The 24,410-nt window shown below is 56.8% G+C and overlaps 3 protein-coding genes and 1 long non-coding RNA gene across 6 annotated transcripts; 2 read left to right on the top strand and 2 right to left on the bottom strand.

Annotated features, from left to right (window-relative positions):
• The first annotated feature begins 553 nt into the window (after nucleotides 1-553).
• Nucleotides 554-6,998, top strand: LOC309885851 (aldehyde dehydrogenase family 3 member A2-like). Of its 3 annotated transcripts, XR_014318858.1 has the most exons (12): nucleotides 554-954; nucleotides 1,634-1,807; nucleotides 1,998-2,229; nucleotides 2,335-2,420; nucleotides 3,217-3,425; nucleotides 3,546-3,663; nucleotides 3,794-3,935; nucleotides 4,030-4,196; nucleotides 5,106-5,205; nucleotides 5,948-6,183; nucleotides 6,349-6,498; nucleotides 6,608-6,998. XR_014318858.1 is itself a non-coding variant. In XM_082776197.1 (11 exons), exons 2-11 carry the CDS (start codon nucleotides 1,646-1,648, stop codon nucleotides 6,361-6,363), a joined length of 1,467 nt encoding a protein of 488 aa, XP_082632323.1. In that variant the 5' UTR covers nucleotides 555-954; nucleotides 1,634-1,645; the 3' UTR covers nucleotides 6,364-6,998. The 3 variants fall into 3 exon arrangements, 2 of the variants coding, with proteins under 2 accessions (XP_082632323.1, XP_082632324.1); XM_082776197.1 differs by having other exon boundaries at nucleotides 555-954; nucleotides 6,349-6,998; XM_082776198.1 differs by lacking the exon at nucleotides 554-954 and adding an exon at nucleotides 1,169-1,477 and having other exon boundaries at nucleotides 6,349-6,998.
• An 83-nt stretch (nucleotides 6,999-7,081) lies between these two features.
• On the bottom strand, nucleotides 7,082-12,391 carry LOC309885852 (multidrug and toxin extrusion protein 1-like). The gene is made up of 17 exons (XM_082776199.1): nucleotides 12,156-12,391; nucleotides 11,843-11,944; nucleotides 11,563-11,631; nucleotides 11,261-11,409; nucleotides 11,118-11,160; nucleotides 10,979-11,023; nucleotides 10,533-10,630; nucleotides 10,262-10,359; nucleotides 9,657-9,770; nucleotides 9,477-9,544; nucleotides 9,126-9,234; nucleotides 8,946-9,021; nucleotides 8,798-8,867; nucleotides 8,410-8,542; nucleotides 8,028-8,122; nucleotides 7,737-7,884; nucleotides 7,082-7,617 (listed from the first exon to the last, which is right to left on the bottom strand). Exons 1-17 carry the CDS (start codon nucleotides 12,324-12,326, stop codon nucleotides 7,412-7,414), a joined length of 1,794 nt encoding a protein of 597 aa, XP_082632325.1. The 5' UTR covers nucleotides 12,327-12,391; the 3' UTR covers nucleotides 7,082-7,411.
• On the top strand, nucleotides 10,670-16,181 carry LOC309885853. Its single transcript, XR_014318859.1, has 4 exons — nucleotides 10,670-10,761; nucleotides 11,746-11,969; nucleotides 13,156-13,266; nucleotides 16,047-16,181. It is a non-coding gene; the product is annotated as an uncharacterized lncRNA (long non-coding RNA).
• Nucleotides 13,511-23,126, bottom strand: SLC47A1 (solute carrier family 47 member 1). Its single transcript, XM_082776188.1, has 17 exons — nucleotides 22,990-23,126; nucleotides 21,411-21,512; nucleotides 20,846-20,914; nucleotides 20,369-20,517; nucleotides 19,920-19,962; nucleotides 19,145-19,189; nucleotides 18,637-18,734; nucleotides 18,305-18,402; nucleotides 17,873-17,986; nucleotides 17,584-17,651; nucleotides 17,000-17,108; nucleotides 16,534-16,609; nucleotides 16,133-16,202; nucleotides 15,357-15,489; nucleotides 14,964-15,058; nucleotides 14,644-14,725; nucleotides 13,511-14,316 (listed from the first exon to the last, which is right to left on the bottom strand). The coding sequence occupies exons 1-17, from the start codon at nucleotides 23,086-23,088 to the stop codon at nucleotides 14,081-14,083; spliced, it is 1,686 nt and encodes a 561-aa protein (XP_082632314.1). The 5' UTR covers nucleotides 23,089-23,126; the 3' UTR covers nucleotides 13,511-14,080.
• Nucleotides 23,127-24,410: the final 1,284 nt, after the last annotated feature.

Consider the following 24,410-nt stretch of genomic DNA (forward strand, 5'->3'; position numbering starts at 1 on the left):
TGAAAGGAAGAGGAAGTAATTCTTAGAAAATTGTATTCACTGTGCAGGAGGTGGGATTTCTTCATGTCTGGTGAAAATCCATACAATAACTATTTTTAATTATATATTTTGCAAGTACAAAATAAACACTAAGAACTTAAATAATGAAGCAAGTGTGTTAAGTCGCTGCAGTCTCCTGTGGAATCCTGCCTGTCCTCTGCCACTCCTGGCGCTGGCCAAACATTGCAGACGTGTTGCAAGGTGTCAAGCTGATTAACAGACGTGCCCTAGGACAGAAACACAGATCCTCAGCGCGGTGGTCTCCCTGCTCTCGGGGAACGATCAGTATGACTGGCTGGACCATTTCTGCTCCTGCCCTGTGGAAATCCATCCATCCTGTGTCTCCCACCCACAGGTGCCAGTTTGGGATTTGCTTTCACCTGGACGATAGCGCAGGCTCTGTGTTGTTGACTCCCGACAGCTGCAGCAGCACACAAAAACATCCCCTGGCTTCATGCTCTGAATCAGAGCAAAGCCACGTGGTCTTGCAAACAGGCACAGGCCTCTGAGTCACTGCCCCAGCTGAAACGCTGCCATCGCAGCACCGCCAGTCCTCCTGGGACGAGCACGGCTGCTTGCGTGCCTCCTGATGGCAAACAACACGCAGCAGTGCGGCTGCGCCCTGCACTGGAGAGGCCATCGAGGGTCCCTGCTGCCTGTCCCAGTGCTTCAGTGAACCCAAGTGACAAAAAGGAGCAGTGCTGCCTCCCGTGCAGAGCAACAAGCTGCGATTCACGGCTTGTGTATTCGCAGCACGAGGATATATCTGGGTAAAGGGTGCCTTGTTATCTAAGCCCTGGGCCAGAGCCAGATATCCTGTCGTGGGAGGAGAGCACTCCAGCTGTGTCAGGGGAAGGGCTTGTCCCTGTTCGTGCTTGCACTGGGAGACCAGCTGGGAGAGAAGCTGCTCTGAAGGTAACTTTCATTTTTCCCTTCCTTTTTTTTAATGAGTCATCTTCTTTCTTGGTTGGCCTCAGGTTGGTGTTGTGCAACGGTGGCAGAGAATGGGGAAGGGCAGATTGTAGTGGGTGCAAGGGAACCTTAGAACTTCATTTCATGAGGCAGGGATTGTGAGCAAACTTCTTGTCACAAGTAAAGCCGAAACGCTGCCCTGGGATGCAGGATGAAGCCTCCACGATGTTTCCTAATGGTGGTGTCATGCAAGGGCCTCGCAGTTGTGCCATAGTGGGCTGGTTGCTGGTTTGCAGCTCAGTCTGCAGCTGCTGCCACGCAGGACACAGTGATCTCCATGTTACGGTTCCTTGGAGCACACCTGTGAGCAGAGGAGGGGACAGCAGGTGATTTAGGCCAGGAGGAAGCAGCTGCAGGGAGATTCATCAGCTGTCCTTGGAAGCTGCTGTGAGAGGAGCCCTCAGAGTGAGGAGGAGGGGGGGCTGCTCCGTGTGGCTGCCTTGGGAGCAGGGGGACACCCAACAAGGTGAGCACATCCCAGCCTGGCTCTGGGTGCAACATTTCTCAATGGTGGCCCAGTGTTGAGCGTTCCCAGCACTGGAGAAGCTGCCTCTGCCTCCTGGCAGCTTGTGCAGTCTGCCCAGGGCCCTGCGGTGTGATGAGTTTATTGCTCTCCTCACAGCGCCCAGCAGGCATGGAGAGGATGCAGCAGGTCGTGGGGAGGGCCAGGGCGGCCTTCAGCTCGGGACGGTGCCGCTTGCTGGAGTTCAGGCTGCAGCAGCTGAAGAACCTGGAGCGGATGGTGCGGGAGAAGGAGAAGGAGATCCTGGCGGCCCTGCAGTCAGATCTGCACAAGGTCTGTGCGCAGGGGCGGTTGGCAGCTGGGGGAAAAGCAGCAACCCATGGGGCTGCCTTTGCCCTGCCGGGTTTCTCCTGATGTCCCACATGGTCCTGGATGAGCTTGGTGGCCTCTCCTGGCTGCTATGGTGGGTGCAGGAGGTGGGTGCCTGTTGTCAGCACCCTCAGTGAGCTGCCTGTCATTGCAGAGCGGGCACAACGCGTACAGCCATGAGATCCTGGGCGTGCTGGTGGAGCTGGCCCTGGTCATGGAGAAGCTGCCATCCTGGGCAGCCCCTCAGCCGGTGAAGAAGAACCTGCTGACGATGCGGGACGAGGCGTACATCTACCCCGAGCCGCTGGGGGTGGTGCTGGTGATTGGGGCCTGGAACTACCCCTTCACCCTGATTGTGCAGCCACTGATCGGGGCCATCGCAGCAGGTGGGGATCCACGTGTGGCCCAGATCCCCTGAGGGGTCTGTGTGGGGGCTGTGGGAGGTGAGAGGAGCACAAAGGTTAAGCAGCAGCACTGGGTTTGTGTCCTAGGCAATGCGGTGGTGGTGAAGCCATCGGAGGTCAGTGAGCACACGTCCCAGCTGATCGCTGATATCCTCCCTCAGTACCTGGACCAGGTGAGTGTGGCTCTGTGCCTGATGTTGGGACTGTCCTGAGGAAACACCTGCCTTGCTTTCAAAGGGCCCAGCGTGTTAAAGGTGAATCAGTTGCCTGCTATCTCCCAAAGGGCATTAAGTGAAAGATATGGGAAGGGTTGAATTAGTCCTAGAGTACAGAGACACACTGATATGTTCTTCCTGCTTTCATGTAGCCTATTGGGCCTACATAGCCTCCCTGTCTTTTTGATGTTCATCACAGCATAAAGGCTTGTGCAGGTATTTCTCACTGCAATACCTGCTGTATGGGGTGCTGGTCTGTAGGTAAGCACGATTTTGTGCCAGATGCTGGCTGTGCCTGGCTCTTCCTGAGCCAGTGTGGGGCTGGCTTGCTTGGTGGCTGTCAAACTTCACTTTTCACATCCTGCCGTGCTTACAGCATGGGGCTTTGTTAATTCTCCAATTGTCTGACATCAGTTGCGCTGTTCCAGTGAGGCTGTTCCACTTGCAGCACAGCTTTGCTGTGCAGTTTACTCTCAGGAGCTAACACGTTCTCTACATGGGGAAAGAGAGCTGAGTAAGAGAAGAGCCTGGTGGTCACCTGTGTAGGCTTCAAAGCGTGGAAGCAGCTCCACAGCCTGACTCAGCCCTGGCCTCCAACTCTTTTTCTTCCTAATTTGCATGGGGCAGTACAATCAGTGGAGTTACATGTCATGGGCAGTGTAGCCCACAAGCAGGTCTGGCTCATGGAGAGCTGCTCTCTGGATGTACTTGCTTTGAGTCAGGGTTGGTGTGAGTCTGTCTCTTGTCCCTGCAGGAGCTGTACCCGGTGGTCACAGGAGGAGTGCCTGAGACAACGGAGCTGCTGACACAGAGATTCGACCACATCCTGTACACTGGGAACACTGCCGTGGGCAAAATCGTGATGGCAGCGGCTGCCAAGCACCTGACGCCCGTCACCCTGGAGCTGGGTGGGAAGAGCCCCTGCTACATCGACAAGGACTGCGACCTGGCTGTTGCCTGCAGGTCGGGCTGTCATGGGCCTGGGGAAGGGGCAGGAGGACGTGTCTGGGCTTCTGTGGGCTCATAGGTGACAGTGGGGTGGCAGTGGGGACTAGAAGGGGCTGAGTCTCCCTGTTGCTGTAGGCGGATAACGTGGGGGAAGTACATGAACTGTGGGCAAACCTGCATTGCCCCGGACTACATCCTGTGCGAGCCGTCCATCCAGAGCCAGGTGGTGGAGAACATTAAGGCGACTCTGCAGGTGAGCACAGAGGCTCTCGTGCTGTGGCCGCTGTCACCTCGGAGGTGTCAGTTTGTGACATGGTGGCTCTGTAGCTGCGTCCGTGGTGCAGGTGAGTGAAGGGCTTTGGTTCTGCTCTGGCCTTTGCCAGGAGTTCTACGGGGAAGATGTGAAGAAGTCTCCGGATTACGAGAGGATCGTCAACAAGCGCCACTTCAGGAGGATCGTGAGCCTGCTGGAAGGCCAGAAGATCGCGCACGGGGGAGAGACGGATGAGGCCTCCTGCTTCATAGGTAGCTGTGGCGCGTGGTGGGCAGAGGCCCTGTGGCGGACCCCATCTGTTGTGCTGCTGACCTCATGTCCTCTGTGCTTTTCTGCTTGCCTCAGCACCCACCATCCTGACGGACGTTTCTGCGGAGTCCAAGGTGATGGAGGAGGAGATCTTTGGGCCGGTGCTTCCGATTGTGTCAGTGAAGGGCGTGGACGAAGCCATTGAGTTCATCAACAGTCGGGAGAAGCCCCTTGCCCTCTATGTCTTCTCCAACGAGAAGAAGGTGGGTCAGGGCTCTGTGTGGCTCGATGCTGGGTGCAGCCTTCCCAGGCCCAGCTCGGTGCTGTGCCCTGTTGGCTGCTGTTTGTGGGTGGGTTGCAGCTTTTGTGTCCTGTGGGTCAGACACGTCCTCAAAGTTGCCAGAGCTGCCCAGGCACATGCTCGAAGGGCCCTGGTCTTGTACTTTTCCCCATGTCTCGGCTGGGTGCTGCTTCCTCATAAGTCCCCTGGCCCCATTTAGGATCAGGTGACGGTTCAGGAATTCAGGTCAGGGATCGGCACTGGCACCACACCACTGCACAGCGTGTGGGAGGGCTGAGCTGTGCCCAGGCTCAGGTGTCTGCACCAGAGCCTTCCCTCTCTGTTTTGTTAGTACAACTGTTGCTGATCTGATGCTTAGGTAATGTAAAACTGAGTCAACGACATGTAGGTTTCCCTGTTTGTACATCTTGTACCCTGGGTGTATCCTTTTGTTAAGGGTACCCTTAACAAAACCTTTTGGGTCTGGGTGTGTGTTCAGTGTCCATGTTTGCCTCTGCTTCTCTGAGCTCCTTCCCTTTCCACCAGCCTTGACCCAGGCAATGTTTTGGGCTGCTCCTGCAGCTGCAGAAAGCCACCACACGTAGCCATGTCTTTAGGTGTCATCTGACAGAGATGTCCCACCAAGGCCTGCCCTGAGCCGTGTCACCCACAGAGCGTTTTCTGTAGGCAACCACGGTTTCCATGTCTGGTGGGACAGCCCTGTTGGCTCTCCAATACACCAGCAGCAGCTGCTGAAGCTGTAATATTTACCTGATGTGGTATGAATGGATACAAGCACAACCCTGACACCCGTGTGCCCTTTGTAAGGCCACGGGGATGGTGGCCTGCCTTGATTTTCCTCTGTTCTGTGCCATCTCTCATTTTGGTTTAGCTGATCAAAAGGGTGATATTGGAGACCTCTAGTGGTGGTATGACTGCCAATGACGTCCTCATGCACTCCACGGTCATGGATCTGCCCTTCGGCGGCGTGGGTAAGTCCCCGTTATCTATACTTGATTTTTGTGCCCCAGCAGCAGCGTCTGATCCTAGGTCATCCCCATTTGTCAATTTAGGATCTTTCAGCTGCATTTCCCCATTAAATATATTTTCATAGTGGGTACCTTTGTGAAATGGCTTATTAGCAGTGGGAGTAGCATTGATGCTGGCCCTGAGAGGAAAACTCTGGCACATCTGTGCAGCTCCAGTTCCCCCACGTAGGATGCAGTTGCCCAGGGATGAGCAGCTGGTTGAACCTCCATGGCTTTGCGGCAGAGACAGCCTGGCTATGGGCAGTGGGCTGAGCTCTTGGCTGTTTCTGACAGCCGGTTGCTGTGTGTCCTCTTCACATTCCTCTGTGTGAAATAACAGCCCCTGTCCCTGCCCTCCCGCACCCCAGCATAGGTTCAGTGGGAAAAGCAGGACTTGCCCTTGGGAGGAGAGAGCTGGTGCCCTTGTAATTTCAAGGGTGGGTGGACAAAGCCAGCCTGAGCTGCAGCAGCAGTTCAAGACAGCAAGTTGTCTTCGCTTATTCCTGGTGGGTTGTTAGAGCTCCTTGTTGCTTCTCTGCCCTGGGGGAGTACAGCTGCTGTTTTCAAGTGTGAGAAGCACAGTGAGCAAGCTTTCCCTGTGTCCTTGGGGCTGCAACACAGCAGTTAAGAAATGCAGCTGTCATAATGAGTGAGAGGCTTGGCCTGCCAAGCCTGTGGTGTGACCTGGCCGGGTTGTGTGTCCCAGGGAACAGTGGGATGGGTGCCTACCATGGCAAGCACAGCTTCGAGACCTTCTCCCACCGCCGTGCCTGCTTGATCAAGGACCTGAAGATGGAGGGTATGAACAAACTCCGGTACCCGCCTGGCAGCCAGAAGAAGCTGGATTGGGCCAAGTTCTTCATTTTGAAGCGGTTTGACAAGGTCCGCTTGGGACTGATCTTCTTGGCCCTGCTGGGGGTTGTGGCAGCAGTGATGATAAAGGTGAGCTTTGGCTCTTTGCTCTCTACCTGAGTATGTTCCCAGCTGCATTCCCTGAGCCTCACCATGTCCCATCCTCCATCCACCATTGCCTCAGACCTCCCTGATGGCCCCCCAGGGCTCTGTTCCTTCTCTGTGGGACTCAGCCATGTTTCTGTGCCCCTTTAGGTGATGTTCCCGTGAGGAGGAGTGCTCTATATTCAGCTGCACGTTGGGCTTGTAACTCATCATTTTCACCCTGCATTCCTATTCTTGCTGCAACTTCTTCTCTTCCAAGGCATCTGACCCACTAATGAGGCAGAAGCAAATGAACCCCAGGTAATGCAGAGGTAATCAGTCCGCTGGACTGATGCAGTCTGAAGCCATGGGTCCTGCCTCAGCAGTGCAGGTGGAAGGAGGCAGTGTCTCTGTCCTGCTCTCCAAACAGGAGCCCATGGAAAAGTTCTTGGGCGCGGGGAGATCATGCCACAAGCACATCAAAGGAAAGCCACGCGTTACTGGGCCCGTTATCTATGTAACGTGTCTCCTGTGATCCCTATATAAAGCTGTCTCACAGCAGCAAGAAGCCTGACAAAATGAGTGTGACGGATGGGGACCGCAGGAGCGCCAGGGACACGGCACTGTTGGTGCGCAGCATCTGGAGCTGGGCACCAGCAAGGGGGAGCTGCGGTGACCCAGCTCTAAGGAAGAGCCTGAGCAGCTGGTGACCTTGTGCATAATTTCATTTTGTTTTTTTGGTGTACTGGTAATCTTTTACCTCTGAGACTGTAACTGGAAGCCTGACCCTTGCTGAATAAAACCCTTGCTTTACCATGAAAGCCACGTGGGGACTGGGACTACGAAGGGCAGGGTAGCAGGTGCCAGGCACAGGACCCAAAGGAGCCAGCCTGAGCCCGGCTGGGTTTATTCTTTATTTGGCATTTTTCAGATCAGCAGTGTGAGCCGGGCTGTGCAGCTCTGGTCAGCAGGCAGCAGTTGGCAGCGTGGGCAGGGAAGGGGCTACCTGCACGCTCGGTGCATGTCGGGCAGCCCAGAGCAACATTTTGGGTGTTGGAGCAGCTGTAGGGCCCGGCCCCAAGCAGGATCGGATGAGATGCTGCCAAAGGCTGAACACATCTGCTCTGATGGGACACGCAGGTGCTGGATCCTTTTGCTGGCTGGTCTGTGCTTTGTGCATCCGTCAGTCAGGAGGCGCCTCCGTCCCCAAAGTCCCTGGAGTCCCAGGTGCAAGTCAGTGTTTGCTGGTCATGAGCTTTATTACGATGCCGAGCGCAAGCACGGTGATGGCCGCAGCCACTGCCAGCCCGCGCCGGACGATCAGCTCCTTGGTGGACATGGTGCTGCCCGGTGGCTCTCCCTGGGGCTCCGGCTGGAAGGTGGCTCCCTCCAGCCTGGTGATGGCCGTGAGCACCACGCCTTTCTGCGCTTCCACCCCCGCTGCAACAAGAAGGGGATGGGGTCAGCGAGGGCTTCTGGGCTTTGAGGGTTTTGCCTGAGGTCTGACAGCATTGTACAAGCACCGCAGGCACGCGGACAGCCCCAGCCCTCAGCCGTACCTATGCAGCCCCGCACTGCAGCGGCTGGGAGGTGAGCGTGGGGCGGTGGGGTTGGTCCTGTACCGGAGGGCAGTGCCTTGCTGGGGGGTTCAGGGCCTGGTTGTGGCTCCTCTGGTGGCCGCGGGGTCACTCCTGCGCGGTGCTGAGCCTGGGGGGACAGCCGAGCACAGGGAAGTGGCCGTGGTCCCGGATGCAGAACCCTGGGTTTTGCTATTCCAGCCCGCTGCGAGCACAGCGAGGCTGGCAGGGACCATCCGGTGGGGTGGGCATGCTGCTGTGGTGTGCGGTTACCTCCTCGGCAGCCTTCCTCCAGTCCATGCGGGAGATGTAGACGATGAAGCAGGTGCAGAGCATGGAGACACAGACCAGCATGCTGAGCCACAGCCCTGCCGAGGGTACGCCGGTGTCAGCCGGGCACCACCGCCGGGCAAACCCAACGGGGATATCACTGAGGTCAGCAGGGGCATTGGGATGGGGCTGCCCAGCAGAAATGCTTTCCCCCAGTGTGATTTAGGGCTCCCAGCAGTTACAGGGACCATCCCAGTCCGCCCCAGTGTGCCCTGCAGAGCCAAGCAGGGGTCATAGCAAGCTGTCAGCAGTGCAGGGGGAGCCACATCCATCCAAGAGGAGAGGATTTTGGGGGTGCAGAGCTTTCCACCCCAGGGGTTTGTACCTATGACACCGATCCTGGCTACGAAGAGCAGCACGACTGCCAGGGGCAGCCCCATGCCGTAGTAGCTCACGGCATTGAGGATGGCGCCGAATCTCTGCTTGCCTATGCCTCTGAGCACCCCACTGCAGGCACCCTGTGAAAAGAAGGAGTGGGGCTGGGGCCATGTGGTGCATCTGGGGCTGAATTCAGGCCTGTGCTGCCCCAGCGTGCTGGACAGACCCTGAGGACAAGGCTTCCCCTGCCTCTGATGGTTATTTCTGTGTCCAGGCCCTGTCCTGAGGGCTGGCATCTTTACATGAGCTTGGGGTTTTCTGATGGGTACTCCTGGGTAGTTGATTCTCAACTCTGAGGTCCCCTAGTGACAGTAGCAGTGTCCCCGGGGACTTACACACATGGCTTCGAACAAATGGAAGACGACGTAGACAGGCAGGACCCAGGCCACCAAGTCAACGATCTCCCTGGGGACAGAGAAGAGCCAGCGGTCGCTTTTAGGAACAAACATCCGTGCGCCTGGGCCAGGAGCTGGGGACACTCACTTGTCGGTGGTAAAGATATATCCCAGCACATCCTTTGTGGCAGCTAAAATAGCCCCCATGGCTATGCAAAAGAACCCTGGAAAACAGAACCAAGAGCTGGGAGCATCCTGACAGCAATGGGGAGCACGGAGCAGGTGGAGGGGATGACACCACCACCTGCTCCCGCGGAGCAGCCCTGACCTGTGCAGAGCAGGCTGGTGGAGGAGGCCCTCTTGGACGTCTCGATGTCGCCAGCACCCAGCGCGTTCCCCACCTGCACGCTGGCAGCCGTGCCGAGCCCCAGGGGGATCTGCAACCACAAGGTTTTGGCCAGGTAATGGGGCCAACGCAGCGACAGCAGCAGCAGCAAGGGGGGAAGGAGAGCAGGGTTTAATTTAGGATGTCTCTGTGGGAGGGGGAGGCAGGAGCAAGGAGAGAGTATGGAGGGGGGAGATGTGGAGAGTGGAGTCAGCCGGAGCTGATTTTGGCTCTGAGTCCATGCTGGGACTGCCCTTAGGGAGCCTGGTCTGGACTAAAACCCCCAGCCCTTACCATGTAGGCGACGACAGACACCTCGTAGATGATGGACTGCGCCGAGAGCTCCACCACGCTCAGCAGCCCTAGGGGCAGGAGGGCTCAGCACCGGGTTCAGGCACCCCCAAAAGTGCTGCCTCAGCCCCCATGCTGCCTGTGGTGCCCCATCGCACCCTGGCAGCCCCCCTCCCCGCTGACCTATCAAGAAACTCCCGATTTCGTAGGTCCACCACTCGATGCACATCATGAGCATGCTGGGGATGGCCAAGGAGGTGAAGCTGTCCCACTCCAGCAGGCACTCGCTGGACCAGCCTGCGGAGCAGAGACACCCGATGGAGACCAGAGTGGCAAAGAGTGCCAAGGGTGCCCGAGGCAGCCGGACACACCACTTGCACCAGCACCCGTTTGCAGATCCCCAGCACAACACCCATGGGCTTCATGGCACCTCCAGCCACAGAGCAGGCACTCAGGAGCTCCGCTGATGGAGCGGAGCAGTGCAACGCTCAGCTCAGCCCTCCTGGAGCAGAGCATCTGAGGACAACTTCGTGCCTAGGTCTGTGCTCATCCGGCTTTGGGGCTGAACCCTCAACACCTTGGCAGGAGGTTTCCTTCCTCCAGAATTAATGATTACTGCGCCGTGCCCTGCCAGCGCTCACATGATGAGCTGCCACCGAAGCAGCTCTGCGTTCCTGGGCTGGGGTTAATGTTTCCCCTCCAGGACTACCAGCAGTCACTCAAAAGAAGTGCTGGAAGATTTAGGAACCGTGTGCATATAAAGCAGGAAGCGGTCAGCGCTGCCTTACCTCCCCACGTCTTCACGTGGAGCTTCTTGCCTACAATATACAGGAACAAGAAAATGGTTTGAGAATACTGAGCAACAGTGTTGGCCCAGGCAGAGCCCCTGGAAAGGAAACAAGAGCAGTCGTTGGCATCACACTCACACCTCCCCGGGAGCAGGGTGCTGGAACCTAGCGTCCCACCATGCCCCATGAGCAGCAGCTGCAGCTGGCGGTGCTGATTTCCCCACAAAATCACTTTTTTTGTGTCCTTTTTACCCCTAGGGGCACTACTCACGTGATTCCCAGGTGGAACACGTAGAGGAAGACGCAGTTGGCGATCACGTTGACGATGTTGCCGACGATCCCGCTCAGCACCAGGGGCCACATGATCATCTGCAAGCAGGAGGGGACAGGGCTGCAGCAGCTGCAGGGACACCCTCGCCAGCCCCAGTCCCTCAGCTTTCACAGCCAGAGGGGGGAAACTTCTGATGTTGTCTCCAGCTCGGAAAATGAGAGCTTTGAAGGTAAAATCTCAACGTGGGGACGTGGGAAGGGATGTCCATCAGGCAGAGAGATGCAGTTTTCTGTGTGATGGGGTGATCTCCGGGGCAGAGCTGCTCCGTGGGGCCTTGGACAAATGCTGCCTTGCCATGGGGAGTGGCGTGGATGAAAATCCACGTGTGGTTGAGGGGATCCCTGAGCCAGGAGGATCCTCCATGGGCTCGGGGCTGTGGGACCCACCTGGTTCTGCAGGTACCTTGTCTCCAGGTTGTACAGAAAAACCGCCTGGAAAGCAAAGGGGGGGCATGAGCCAGGGCTGCTTCTGAGCATGGGATGGGGTACAGTGGTGGAAAATGTGTGGCCAGCACCCAGGACTTACTGGGAGAGCGGGGACAAACGCCATCACGTAGAGCTGGGTTAACCTGGGGGGGCACGAGAGCCACGGTCAGCAAGGGACCACGGCCACCATCCCCTTGTCATGCTGGGGAGGGACAAAGCAGGGTCCCCTGGAGGCCACCCGACCTGGAGACCTCGGGGTCCTGGTGGAGGAGAAGCAGGAGCTGCTCGATGTTGATGAGGATGGCGCAGCAGGGGAAGCAGCAGAGCAGGAGGATGAGGGTGGCACGCTGCAGGATCACCCCCACGCGCAGCAGGTTCTTGCTGCCGTAGGTCTGCAGGAGAGAGGACGGCAGTGAGTGCTGGGAAGGACTGGGAATTTCCTTGGGAGCTCAGCACTCCCTCTTATGGGGTGGCTGCTGGGGCTCTGCAGTGCCTGGTGATGCCAGAAACCCCGTGTCTTTAGGGCAAGCGGCAGCGTTACCCACCTGTGATATCAAGGTGTCACATGCTGAAGACAAACCATATCCTACAGAGATGGCAGTAACATTTATAACCTGGAAAAGGGAATAAAAAATGAGAATGGGGAGTATTTAAGGCTTTCCAGTAGGGAAAGAGGGAGAGCAGTTAAAAGGAAAGAGAGAAGTGTGAAGTCTCCTCTGTCCCTACAGGTCACAGGCAGCCCCAGCTCTGTCCCCATATCTCACCCCAGCATCAGTGGGGTCAGGGCTGGTACCCAGCTCCTGGGCAGCCCCACAACGCTCTTACCGCGATGGCCAGCGTGACGGAGGCCAGCTCGACCTTGCCCAGGTGGCCGCAGAATATGGAGCTGACGAGGTGTATCAGGAAAATCATCAGCTGGATCAGGATCTGAGCGCGGAGAGAAGAGGCGGAGGTGAGCAGGGGTGGCTCTGCGGGGGACACCTCGGGGCTAGGGGACAGGAGGGCAGCGTATTTAGCAGCCCTCGGGGTCCATCTCATCCAGGAGCTGTTGGAAGGCTCCGCTGGCTGAGTTCCCTGCTCCTCATTGTGTCGGGCTGTGGTCGATGCAGCCCCGGTGCTCGCCTCCCAGGGTCCTTACCAGCGGCCCCGCCAGTACCAGCAGCTTCTTCGCGTCCTCCCAGAAGTTGTCCGGGATCAGGCGCTGAAGCCAGCGGCGTTTCTTCCCGCAGCCCCCGGCCGGGAGCGCGTGCTGCCCGGTGGCTATGGGCTCGCTGAAGCCATTCTCCTCCGGGAGGCTCGCCCGCTTCATGCTGCCGCTCTGCCGGGGAGTGAAACGACCCCTTCCTCCGTGCTCTGTTAACACCGCCGGGTGCCACGGCTCCTCCAGGGTGAGCAATGTGTAACCCGGGGCGTGAACTTCAGCCAGGCGAGCTGGCTGCGTGTGCCTTGCGGCTGGCAGCGATGGGGAGCAGGGGCAGGGGCAGGGCACGGGGCTGTGAGCAGCACAGAGCCTGCGTCCCACCGCGAGCAGTGCGGAGGAGCCCAGGCGTGCAGTGCAAGGTGCTCGCTGCCTGCCCCAAGCTGGTGTGGGGACTCAGACTTCCCAAATCGCCCCTGTGAGCACTCATACCCTGCTCCTGCTCTGCTGTGGCTCCGCTGGCTGGTGAGCAAGATGGTCATCCTCCTCTTCCAGCGGAGATGGAGGGTTCATGGGTCCGTCCGCTGTCAGGTCCTGACTCCGAGTGCTTCACCAGCAGTTGCTGGGCCCCTCTCATCCCAGCGGAGGTGGCCAAGACAAGCCGGCCCCATTTGGCTCCAGCTGTCGGCCTCGCACAGCACGGCAGCGTCAGATTTCACCGTCACCACTCCGCCAGGCCAAATATAGCATCCTGCCTTGGCCTGGCGCAGGGAGCTGGGGGGGCTCAGAAGCTGTCACCGTGTGTGCAGACCCTCTCTGGGACAGAGAGGCTGGGGGCTCCATGCCCATGTGGCAGAGCAAGGGGCTGTCCTCTCCTGGGCTGTGCTGCCAGAACTACGAGCAGGGCCCAGCCTGCTGCAACCTGCAACACCTGGGCACAGCAGGATCGTGGTTACCACCTGCTCTGACCTCTTGCCTGACCCCTTCTCTCCATCCACAGGCACCCAGTGCAGCCCGATGGGTGATGCCATCCTCCACTGGATGCGGTACTCATCTCTGAGCACCGGCTGTGCTGCAGAACCCACAGCATCGCTGCTCCACGCAGCTCCAGGTAAGAGCAGGAACATGGGACAGGGCTTGGTGTAAGTGTCAGGGGGCTGGCAGTGCATGAGGACCATGTGGCCAGAGTCAGCTTCACCACCCAGGACCCAGAGTTTGAGGGTGCTTTTAAGGCTGTTCTTATGAAAAGTGGTCATTCAGTACCACCTCGACCTGTGTCTCTGTGCTGATAGCTTGGATGTGCTAGTGACCCACCCAGGTCATGTTCATACCACATTAACAGCAAGATGTTTATTCAGAAAACTTTATTATATTAAAAGCCCACATTACAAAAGTGCAAGGAGCTGATTTAGGCCCTGTGCTTGTCACATACCCGGTAGAGCAAAGTCAGAGACCTGGCAGAGAGGTCAGCCCTTTTCCACCACAGTTGGCCTTGCACAGCACTGCTGCGGCAACAGAGAGTGGGCTCTGATGCACCGAGATCCGGGCACAGGTTGGTGGGTGAGGGATGGTGCTGTGCAGGCAGCACAAGCCTCTGCCATTAGCAAATGCCGAGGACAAATGCTCCCAGCAAGGAGGAAGCATCACAAGGTCCCTGTCTCTATCCCTGGCCAGCCTCATCCAAGTGACGCCCCCCAGGCAGTGCTGGAGAAGCTCTGAAGCACCTCCAGCCCAGGTACTGCACACTCCCCTCCTTTAAGAGCTACAGATGTAGCATAAGACAGTTTCAGTTAACCAGCCATGGAGCAAAGTGTCTCTAACCAGGTGCTGAGGGGGGAATCCCTTCCCACACCGTCCCCCTAGGACATTCCCACCTGCCCTCCTGCACACGCAGCCAGTTTCTCCGTGGCACACTGGTGCTGCCTCTAGCTGTTAGTGGTCAGGAGCCGCACCAGCACGCCCGCCAGCAGCACAGCGAGGGCAGCAGCAGCAGCCAGCACCCGGCGGATGATCAGGGCCCTCCACGCCACAGGAGGAGGAGTAGGGATGGCCGCAGGTTCCTCTTGTGTGATGAGCTCGTGGTCGGGGTGCCTCTCGCCTCCCACCACGCTGTCAGGCAGTACCACGGTGTCTACAGTGTCTGTGTCCACGGAGATGTAATCTGGGCAAGAGAGGTAAGTGTGGGAGGGAAGCCAAGCTGCAAAATCAGCTCCCAGTGTGAAGCTGCAAGCACCAGTGACAGTCCTGAGAGTCCTCCCTCAAGGCTCACGAACACTGGGACGTGCAGCAGCACAGGGACAGGTGTGCTCTGGCTCTTCCCTGGAGCAGACGGGGTGGTGACAAAGGTAATGGGGACCAGTGCCAGATACTGTGCCCTCTCCAGCCATAGGGGCTGACAGGAGAGACACCACTGGCATGACCCTGAATGAGAGGAAGGGATGGGTGGAGAATTGGGGCTCCCTCCCTGTTGTCAGGCCTGGTTACATACCCACAGCAGATGTTTTGTTAGCAGCTGTGCCATTGGAGTTCACATCTTCTAGCTGTTTCTTCAGTCCAGCTCGGATCTGAGCCTAAAAACACGTTGAAGAGTTGTTGTTCTCAGAGCAGAGATGTGCTGCCCAGCCAAGCAAACCTGAGCCTCCTTCCTCCACCCTCCCAAAGAAACCATGCTCAGAAGCGAACTACTCCTGTGCTACAGCAGTGACAGATCCTGTGTCACTTTGCTCCCCCCCAGACAGCTGTACCATACTGGGGCAGGAGCCGGCCTAACACCTCTGAAGAGTTGCTGCAGGAAAGCACCAGTCTCACCTCTTCTGCAGCTTTCTTCCAATCCATGCGCATGACGAACGCTGAGAAGGAGAGGGATTGCAAGGAGATGCAAACGATCATCCCCACCCATAGCCCTGCAAGAAGGGAGAGGTATTTTAGCAAGGGCTTGAGGAAACCCAGCTTTTGCCGATCACTGCTAAAATGCACTAGGATTTCAGTGGGGTGAGATCATCATCCTAGCTCTGATTTTCCCCCATTTGCTAGAGACAGCACAGAGCCTGCCTCAGCAAAACACGTCAGTGTGTACTTCAGCCCCACCGACCCGAGGGAGGCTCTCTAGTCCCAGGGCTGAACCTTTGCCCAGGGTGCAGGGTTTGGCCCAGCAGCTCCTACCCGGCCAGGCTCCCGCTGCCAGACGCAGGATGCACCTACCTAGCACGCCCATCTTGGCCGCAAACATCAGCGAGATGCCGATGGGCATGCCGATGGCGTAATAGCCGACAGCATTGGCGATGGCACCCAGCTTCTGCTTCCCTGTGCCTCTCAGCACACCGCCGCAGGTCGCCTAAGGAAAGCAGGCAGAAGGTGAACACGTGTCATAGCTGGTACCACCACAGGGCAGCTGGGGTTTTAGCACAGCCCTGCAAAAACGGGAGCCCCAGGAACCATCCCACAAAGCCCAGAGGGACCAAAACCAGGTCACAGACAGCATGGTGCAAGTTTCCTCTCCTCCCGGCTGCTGAGCCAGGCACAGAGCACGGAGCCATCTGCAGGCACCGAGGGGCAAGCAGCAGACTTCACCGTGCTGTCCACACTGCCTACATCTCCCTCCCAGGGACATGACAGAAGAAAGCAGACTGGCATTGCTGTCTAATGAGTTGTATGAGGACTGCCACTGTGCTGTGAGAGCTGGATCTTCAGAGATGTCACAAGTTTGCTTGTTTTGCTCTGAAAAACTAGTAAAAAGCTGAAGGCTTGATGGGAGGAAAAGAGGAAAAACTGGGCAGTTCTGCAGCAATGCCAGTGGGCATCTGCAAGCACAAGGGACACCGAGATGCTACAGCTAATTCAAGTAGCTGCTGTGACAGTTTTTCAGTTTGCTTCTCTGTATCACTTTAACAGATCAAGAGAGAGCTGAAATCAGCTTTGCAGTCTCCGCTGCACCCCAATCTACAAAGAGAGATCACTCTATGTGCTGGAATACTCACTGCTGCTGCATCAAACAAGTGGAACGGAGCAAAGATGATCATCACTTTGGACACCAAGGTAACAATCTCCCTGTGGAGAAGATGTATGTACTGATCAAGGAAAGCAGCATGGTCTGGTCTCAAGACATTCTGGTTCTGACGCATCTCCTGGCCAGCTGTGATGCCTGCTCCCAGCCCACAAGACTTGTGGGGAGTGCACACAGCTTGGGTATGGTATTGTCCCACCCTCAGCAGCATCCACGCTGCCCACTGACACCTGGTGGTGAGGAGAAACCTTTGGGGAACACATTTGCCAGATGGACGTTTATGAACTCTATCCCTCAGGTCCCTCTAAGCTGCTTCTGGGGCACATCGCATTCTCTGGGAAGTTATCAATACTCAAAAGAAAGCTGTTAACTCACTTGTCATTGGTAAAGATGTAGCCCACCACGTCCTTTAGGGTTCCCAGTAATGTTGCAACCACCACAGCAAGAACTTCTGCAAGGAAAAGAAATAATCAAACAGCTTGCCTCAAAGGCAGCATGTCCTGCTCCTGGTCAGGCCCAGACCTCGGGGGCTTCATGTGATAGGAACCGGGCTTGGCTGACCTCCAGCTGTCACTGCAGTAGAGGACAAGTCTGTTTTCCCCATTTTCTGCCCAGATGCTCCATCCACCTTCTGGAGGTGGAAAACAGAATGCTAAATTGCATTTTTTCACTATTGGAGCCTTTGCACCAGGTTCCTAACAGAGCAGAAGAGCCAGGGTCTCACCCTGCCCAAACAAGTGGGTTGGGGTTGCTGGTGGGGTGTCCCCAGCCCTGTGAGAGGTGAACTGAACCCGGTGCTGATACCTGTCTTTTATTCCCCTCCGCAGGGGCTTAGGCTGACCTGTGCACAGCAGGGCAGTGATGCAGGAGGTCTTGGCTTGCATTACATCCCCTGATCCCAAGGCATTGCCCACTCTGACACTCGCAGCCACGCTGAAGCCCAGAGGCACCTGAGTATCAGGAGACAAAGAGGGGGTGAGTGGCAATTAAAGCCTGCACCAAATTTTCTTCTTCCCAGTAGGGAATCTGGGACAAAGTGCTAACACCCACCCCCACACTGCTTCCTGCCCAATGTGCAGAGTTTTTTGGGAAGCATCAGAGCAGACTGGAATTGCAACAGACCCCCTACCCAGCCACTTTGGTGAAGCAGTCACACACACACACACACACACACACACAATCACAGTGATGCCAATATGAGCAGACTTTGGATATTCTCTGAGCAGAGACTGGCAAATGCAGTAAAGGGATTTTTCATCTCCAGCACAGCCCTGGTTGGCAGCTACACGGTAGGCTTGAGAGTTATCACCTGCCTGGTACTGACTCCTGCTTCCTGCCATGCTTCCCTCCCCAGCCTTGGTCTGCAGCACCATTGTCTGGGGGATCCTCCCAGGCTGATCCCAGTTGAACGCACCCAGCCCTTACCATGTAAGCTGCAGAGGAGAGCTCGTAGATAACCGACTGCGCGCCCAGCTCCACCACACTGAGCAGTCCTGGAAAAGATTGAGCACGTCCTTCGTTAGGTCAGAGTTACAACTCCTCCTTTGCTGACAAGGAGGCAGTGACTACATGGTTCCCATCTCACAGATGCAGCATCCTACAGAATCAGCCCTGGAGACGAGGACACTGCTGGCAGGAGATGCTGAGGGACACACTCAAGAGGTGGCCACCAGAGCAGGCATGGCTGCACCAAACGACAAGGATTGGGACTCACCTGCCAAGAAACTCCCGATCTCAAAGGTCCACCACTCAATGCACATCATGAGCATGCTGGGCACCGCCAGCTGGATGAAGGAGCCCCAGTCCAGGAGGCAGTCCCTGGTCCAACCTGCAAGGTAGGAGTGAAGCAGCGTGAGTGCATTCCCCAAAGGGAGCCACACACTTTTCTGGACGCTGCAGGACAGCATCCCAGCCATGGCTCCCAGCACATCAGCTCAGTCTTGCTGTACTGCCGTGTATCCCTGAGGTAGGGTGATCAAGAATTAAGCTGGGTCTCCAGAAAGGCCGTGGGATCATGTCTACAGCCTCGCCCCACAGTGAGGGGATGGTAATTCCTTTGTTGGACCTACATCTCAGGTGCTGGTGACTGTGCCAAATCCCCAGGGCCAGACACTGGTATTTTGAAGAGCCAACCCACAAACAGTACCTCCCCAGGTCTCCACATGGATCTTCTTCCACCGCACATAGAGGAAGAGGAGAATGGCCTGGGTGTACTGAGAAACAGTGTTGGCCCAGGCCGAGCCCCTGGGGAGAGAAACAGGCAGATTACAAACACCACCCTCACCCACTCCTCAGCTCCAGCAGGGGACCTGGTGCCACCCACGTAAGTCTCAAGCAAATCACCCCCAGCCTTATCTTTCCAAGCTGGTTAGCTGGGGGCAGAGTGCTACAGAACTGGGCACTCAAAACAAACCCCTACAGCCCTGAGCAAACCCCTGCACCCCGGGAGGGGCTGTCACCACCTCTGCTCACACTTACACTATGCCCAGCTTCAGTGCATATAGGAAGAAGGCGTTCATGGCCACATTGAGGATGTTGGCTGCAATTCCTGTCACCACCTGAGGTAAAATGATCGCCTGGAAGCCAAGGAGAGACTTTGGAGTTTGCTTCCCCAGCACAATCCAAGCCCCCAAACCTGCAGCCACCACCCAGTGAACACTAGGGAGACCTTCAGCAGGGTCCAAGGAGAAAGCCAAGAAGGTGGCTTGCATTTCAGGTAAGGCCGGACTGTGTCAGACACACAGAAGGCAGCATGCAGGGCTCAAGAGCTGGTGCAGAGCTGGGAGGTAGCAGTGGGGAAATGGAGCAACCCAAGGGTGGTTCCCCATGAGCTCTCCCTGTCCTGCAGGGCCAGCTGGAGGCTGTGGATCACACATTCCTCAGCCCAGCTCTCACCACGACGGGAAGAATTTAGATCCCTAATCTTATCCATATTGCTAGGAATACCTTTAACCCGTGGCCCAGAGCCCAGTTAGTTACACAATACCTGACTTAGTAAATATCTTGTCTGCAGCTGGTACAGAAACGCCGCCTGTAAAAGTCAGGATTCATTTCATCAGCAGTGCCGTACCATGGTTCAGCAGCCAGCTACAGTTTAACACCTGCAGCTAGGTCCTTCCCAGGACTCTTGTATGGCCCTGTCAGGGTGCCACAGCCCAGCACGATGCCTGACACCCTGCGCCTCTGCTCTGTGTTAAGTTTGGTGTCTGCTGGGACTGGATGCAGCCCAAGCCAAGAGTAACAACAGGCACCTCCCGTTCCTGCTAGGCGGAGATCAGTCTCCCAGTGGGAGATCTCCCTTGCTTCCTTATCAGCATGGGACAGCAGAGCCTGGAAACCTTGGCAGAAAGCATTAACCTACAGGCACTTATTCTCCAGGAGTACTGCTCCAACTTAGAGGAGCCTCTCCAGAGGGAGTAAGCAGCAAAGAGCCCAGTGGCTGCATGTGCTAACAGCGAGCTGCAGCCTTTATCACAGAGCTGAGTGAGCCCTGCAGCCCCTGGTTCCAATGTCCAGAGCTTCTTACTTGTTGGGCAGAGACGTGGCCTGTAGTAAAAGCCTCTGCACACTAAGATGAACGGCTGCGTGTTTGTTGGTCCAGCAGCCACTGGCCAGTGCACGTCCATTAATGCCTAAGATCAAGGTGCACATTGTAAAACCTGAAATCATGCTGCCCTGTGACCCGCAGTGCAAGGACCCTTCCTCCTTTCCCCATGTTACCAAGGGAGACAGAGCTTCTAACAGCTTTAGCAGCAACTTACAGGAAGAGCTGGAATAAAGATCATCACGTAGACCTGAGTTAACCTGGAAAGAGAGGTGTTTACTCAGTTAAGGATACAGGAAAGCAAGAGCCAAACCAAGCAGCATTGCATTTGATCTCCATGGCATCTCGACTTCAAGACTACCCAGCCACAGCCAAATACCCAGCCCAGGAGGTCTGGAGGAGAGGAGATACACCAGCCACTGCCACTGGTAGCAAGCTGAGAGGTGATGGGCACCCACTACAGTCCTCCAGATGCAGAGGACACAGAGGCCTCAAATCCCAGGGAAGCTTCAGGGACTCTTTAACCTGTTAATGGGGGTTTCTGTTGGCTCTGCTAGCAAGCAAGGTCCCAGATGACACCCTGTTCTGACCCAGGGGCTTCAGGGCTTGGAGGGCTGAGACCTGACATGCTGCTGAGGGGGAATCAGATTCAATCTCACCCCTGACCTGGAGACCTCGGGGTCCTGCTGGATGAGCAGGAGGAGCCGCTCGGTGTTGATGAAGAGTGCCCAGCAAGGGAAGCAGAACAGCAGCAGGATGAGGATCCCTCGCTGCAGGATGGTGCCCACCTGCTTCAGGTTCTTGCCACCGTATGTCTGCGTGAGGACAAAGCAGCAAGGTGAGAGAGATGGGGAACCGAAGGATCTGGGCAAGTGCTCAAGACTGGGACAACAATGGACTGATTAAATACCTTTCCCCCCTGCTCCCAGGAGTGGTTAGCACCAAGCTGGTTGGGTTTAGCTGTTTCTCAGATGGATTGCACCCCCCTTTGCTACCCAAGCAAAGCTCCTCAGGGAGCCCATCTCAGATCCATCCCTTGCCTGTACCCTTGCCTCCCACCCTTTGTGCCCAGACCACGCTGTGTAGGAGGTGAGACATCGCCAACCCAACCCCACCAGGTACAAAGGGGGAGCTGCACCTTACCTGGGACATCAGTGTGTCACATGCTGAGGCCAAACCAGAACCGATGGAGATGCCTGTCACATTGATGACCTGGAGGAGACACAAGCGACTTGGGTTGCAAGGGAAGACCTGGCCCTAAGCACTGTGTCCCTCCCAGCTGGGTGGAGAGACAGTTCAGCTATGGGTTTTTGGGAAGTTTCCAGTCTTTCTCTGTTTCTCAAAATAACACATTCATGTTACCTAAATAGTCTCTTCCCTGTTCTGATGTGAAAAGGAATCTCTACCGAGGGATGAGTATCTAAAGGACTACAAACAGTGCTGCTCCTCAGCACACACACGCCTAGGTCTGGCAGCTCCAGCTCCCTGACCAGCTGCTGGCCTTGCACCAGCACAGTCATTACTGCTCAGCTCTCATCCCCTGCCTCTGTTCAGGGCAAAGGAAGGAACAATTTGGTGGATGCAATATTTGCATTGCATCAGGCTGTGCTGATACACAGGGTCATCAGATAAACATTCCTACAAGACTTCTTTTTTGATGTCTCTATTTACATGCTTTAAATCAGAGGAAAAGCAGAGTAATACATACAGACACAGCCAGTGTCACGGCGTCCAGCTTGGCTTTTCCCAGATGGCCGCAGAATATGGAGCTGACCACATTGATCAGGAACCCCAGCAGCTGGGCTACAAACTGGGGGGGAAAGAGGAATGGTGAGGTGAGCACCCAACCAGACCTGATGAGCACCGTCCCTCCCCTGCAGCTGGACCATGACTGGTCAGGTTTGGACCATGACTGGTCAGGTTTGGACCATGACTGGTCAGGTTTGGACCAGCAGCTGTAAGCCTCCCACAGGCTCTCAGTGGCTTTGTCTTTCCACACCAGCTGCTGCCTCTGATGGTATTTTGGTGTTGCAGAGTCAATCTGCCAGATGTCTTTGTTTAGCTGGGGCTTAATGGCTCCCCTAGAAAGCCTCTTTTCCATCATGAAAACCGAGTAGAGAGAGAAAATAAAAAATCCCAATGCTTCTATGCATCTGGGAAAAGCTCAGCTCCACAAACCACACTGTCCTCTCCTCCTGCAGAGATGCTAAGTCCAGCCTGCTCGTTCCTTGCCAGGGGCTACAGCAAGGCTTGGCGATGCTGTCGCAGAGACTGTGCTCACCACCTCATTTTCCCTTGGCATGAGGACAGCCCTGCTCCAGCATGTGAGGCACAGAGCTGCAGCACAGCGTGGACTGGATGCAAAGAGCTAGAGCCCCACTGACTTGTGGACATGGCTGGGGACCATGGGGCTGCTCTCGCTTCTTTCCCAAGCCCAGGCCGCTGGAGAATCAGCTCCTGCGGGGTCTGAGGAAGAACCCAACAAAACCTTCTCCCACCCCGACCTCCCGCTGCTGCCTACGGATGCTCTCAGGCCCCGACACGTCTCAGCAGTGAGTAATCCCCGCAGGAGAGGTCTGCACAACCACGATTGCTCCAGCACGGGGTTTGACACGAAATGAGCGTGAACTACCACGTCCTACACCTGGAAGGCAGCTGTAGGTTTGGTTTTGAGGTTATCGACGCCCACAGAGCAGCACTGTGCCAAAGGTAGAAGCACTTGGGGGCACGGGACTTGGGGCTGACGCGTTCTGCTCCAGGAACAGAAACCAGTCGTTACTTCCTCTGCGGCCCCATCGCACCAGGTCCCTGGGAGATGTCACCGAGGGCATCTCAGCGCTGTCCTGCAGCTGGTCCTTAGCCACCACGCGGAGCAGCAGATTTGAGCCTCAAGGCTTTGTGTCCCAGGGCTTCAGGCCGGGGGCTGTTCCTGCCCTCGGATGAGGACCCTGCTGAGGGAGGGCTGTGCCACCAGCACCCGGCAGGGAGATGCTGGGAAGGGGCTGCCAGAGCCAGCGCTGGCTCTGTGGGGCGAGCAAGCAGCCGGGTGCCAGCGAAGGGCTAAACGGTGGCGATTTAACGCTTTAATCCCAGCCTGCTGGGTACAGAGCAGCACACAGCCTCTTCTGCAGAGCTCGGAGCCGAGCCAGGATGAGGGAGGCGAGGTGAAAACGCCGCCTTCGGAGCCTGCCTCGCTCCGCTCCCCTCAGCGCCGCCGTTACCCGCCCGGTTCCTCTCCATCTCCCCCCCCCCCCTCCTCCCCGGTCCCCTCAGGCCCCGTCTCTCACCACCGGCCCCGCCAGCCGGGCCAGCTCCCGGCTCTCCCGCCGGACACCCACGGGGAGGAGGCGCCTGGCTCCCCGCAGCCACCCCGCTGCCGTCGCCATGGGCCCAGCCGCCGAGCTCCAGCCCCCCTCCAGCCTCCGGTGCCGCCTTATGGGCACGGCCCGGGCCGCCTCCCCGCCCCCGGGGCCATGGGGTGCCGGCTGGGGGCGGTGCGGGCCGGCTCGGCTCGGCCTGGAAGGGGCCGGGGCTGGGGCTGGGGTTGGGGCCCCTGAGGGGATTCCAACGCGGAGGAGTTTGGGGGAGGCTGAGGAGCCCCCCTCAGGTTGGGGGGTGAGGGTTTGTGAGGCAGCGTCTGTGGGGTGGGGACTCGCATGGGCTGCGCCCCCCCTGCTCAGGGGTAGGGCTGGAGCCTGATAAAAATGTCCCGAGGTCACACACACTGTGAGGGATATGGGTCTGCAGAGAGCCCCCCAGCAAGGTTTGCTCAGCCAAGGCAGGGATTGCTCAGCATGTCCTCCAGGGATGGCCCCTCTGCCTCTGTCCCATCCCAGGGACACCTCACCAGCCAGCCTGGGCACCGGGGGAATCACCCCCCAAAAAGGGATTCCCCGTCCACCAGACAGGCTGAAACACCTCAGCAGTGCTGCAGGGGTGTAAATGTTCAAAGGTGGGACTGTCTCTGGGCTGTGGTGCCTGTGGCTGTGTTTGCCCGGCACCTGGTGAGAAATGGGGCCCTGCTCTGGGTAGGATCGGGGCTGTTGGGTGAGATTTTACCTCCACGCAGGTGCCCATAACCAAGTAGCTGTAACAAAACCCATTTCCAATGTGTGGAATTTTACAGTGGAAAGTGAGGCTTGCTTTTAGGGCTGCTTAAACACTTTCTCAGTGCCCTACGGGTGTGATGCCACCAAGCAGAAATGTAAAACCTCGTTAATGTGTCACTTACCCCCCTTGCTGCTTCGGCTGTAATGTGACATCATGGAAAGCTGGGCTGTAGCGGTGGTGAGTCACAGCCTCAGGGATTTGATGTGCCATGTTGAGACCCAGGCACTGCAGGACAACAGGGTGTTGTGGTCTGGTCCTCCTGTTCCTCCTGACTTTTGGGGAAACGTCACCTTGCAAAACTCCCCCGAATTCATTTCTTTAAGAAACGCATGTTTCAGTGCAGAGGTTTTCATTCACCGATCAACAAAACCTTTTCACAAACGAGGAGAGAACAATGTAAAGCTCAGTGTGAAGTTCCCGAGTTTATTTTAACTCTGGGACAGTTTCCTCTTCCTTAGGCAGTGTTCACATCACTCGGTGCTCGTGCGGGAGTCTGTGCTGCCTGCGAGGCAGCATTTTTTTTTGGCAGCTATGAAGAAACAGAATTTGTTGGCAGGGAACGAGGTGCATCCTGCCTGGCAGTTGTAAGTCAGCTGCC

The sequence above is a fragment of the Aythya marila genome (assembly GCF_965140915.1).
Source record: "Aythya marila genome assembly, chromosome: 20".
Classification (NCBI taxonomy): domain Eukaryota; kingdom Metazoa; phylum Chordata; class Aves; order Anseriformes; family Anatidae; genus Aythya; species Aythya marila.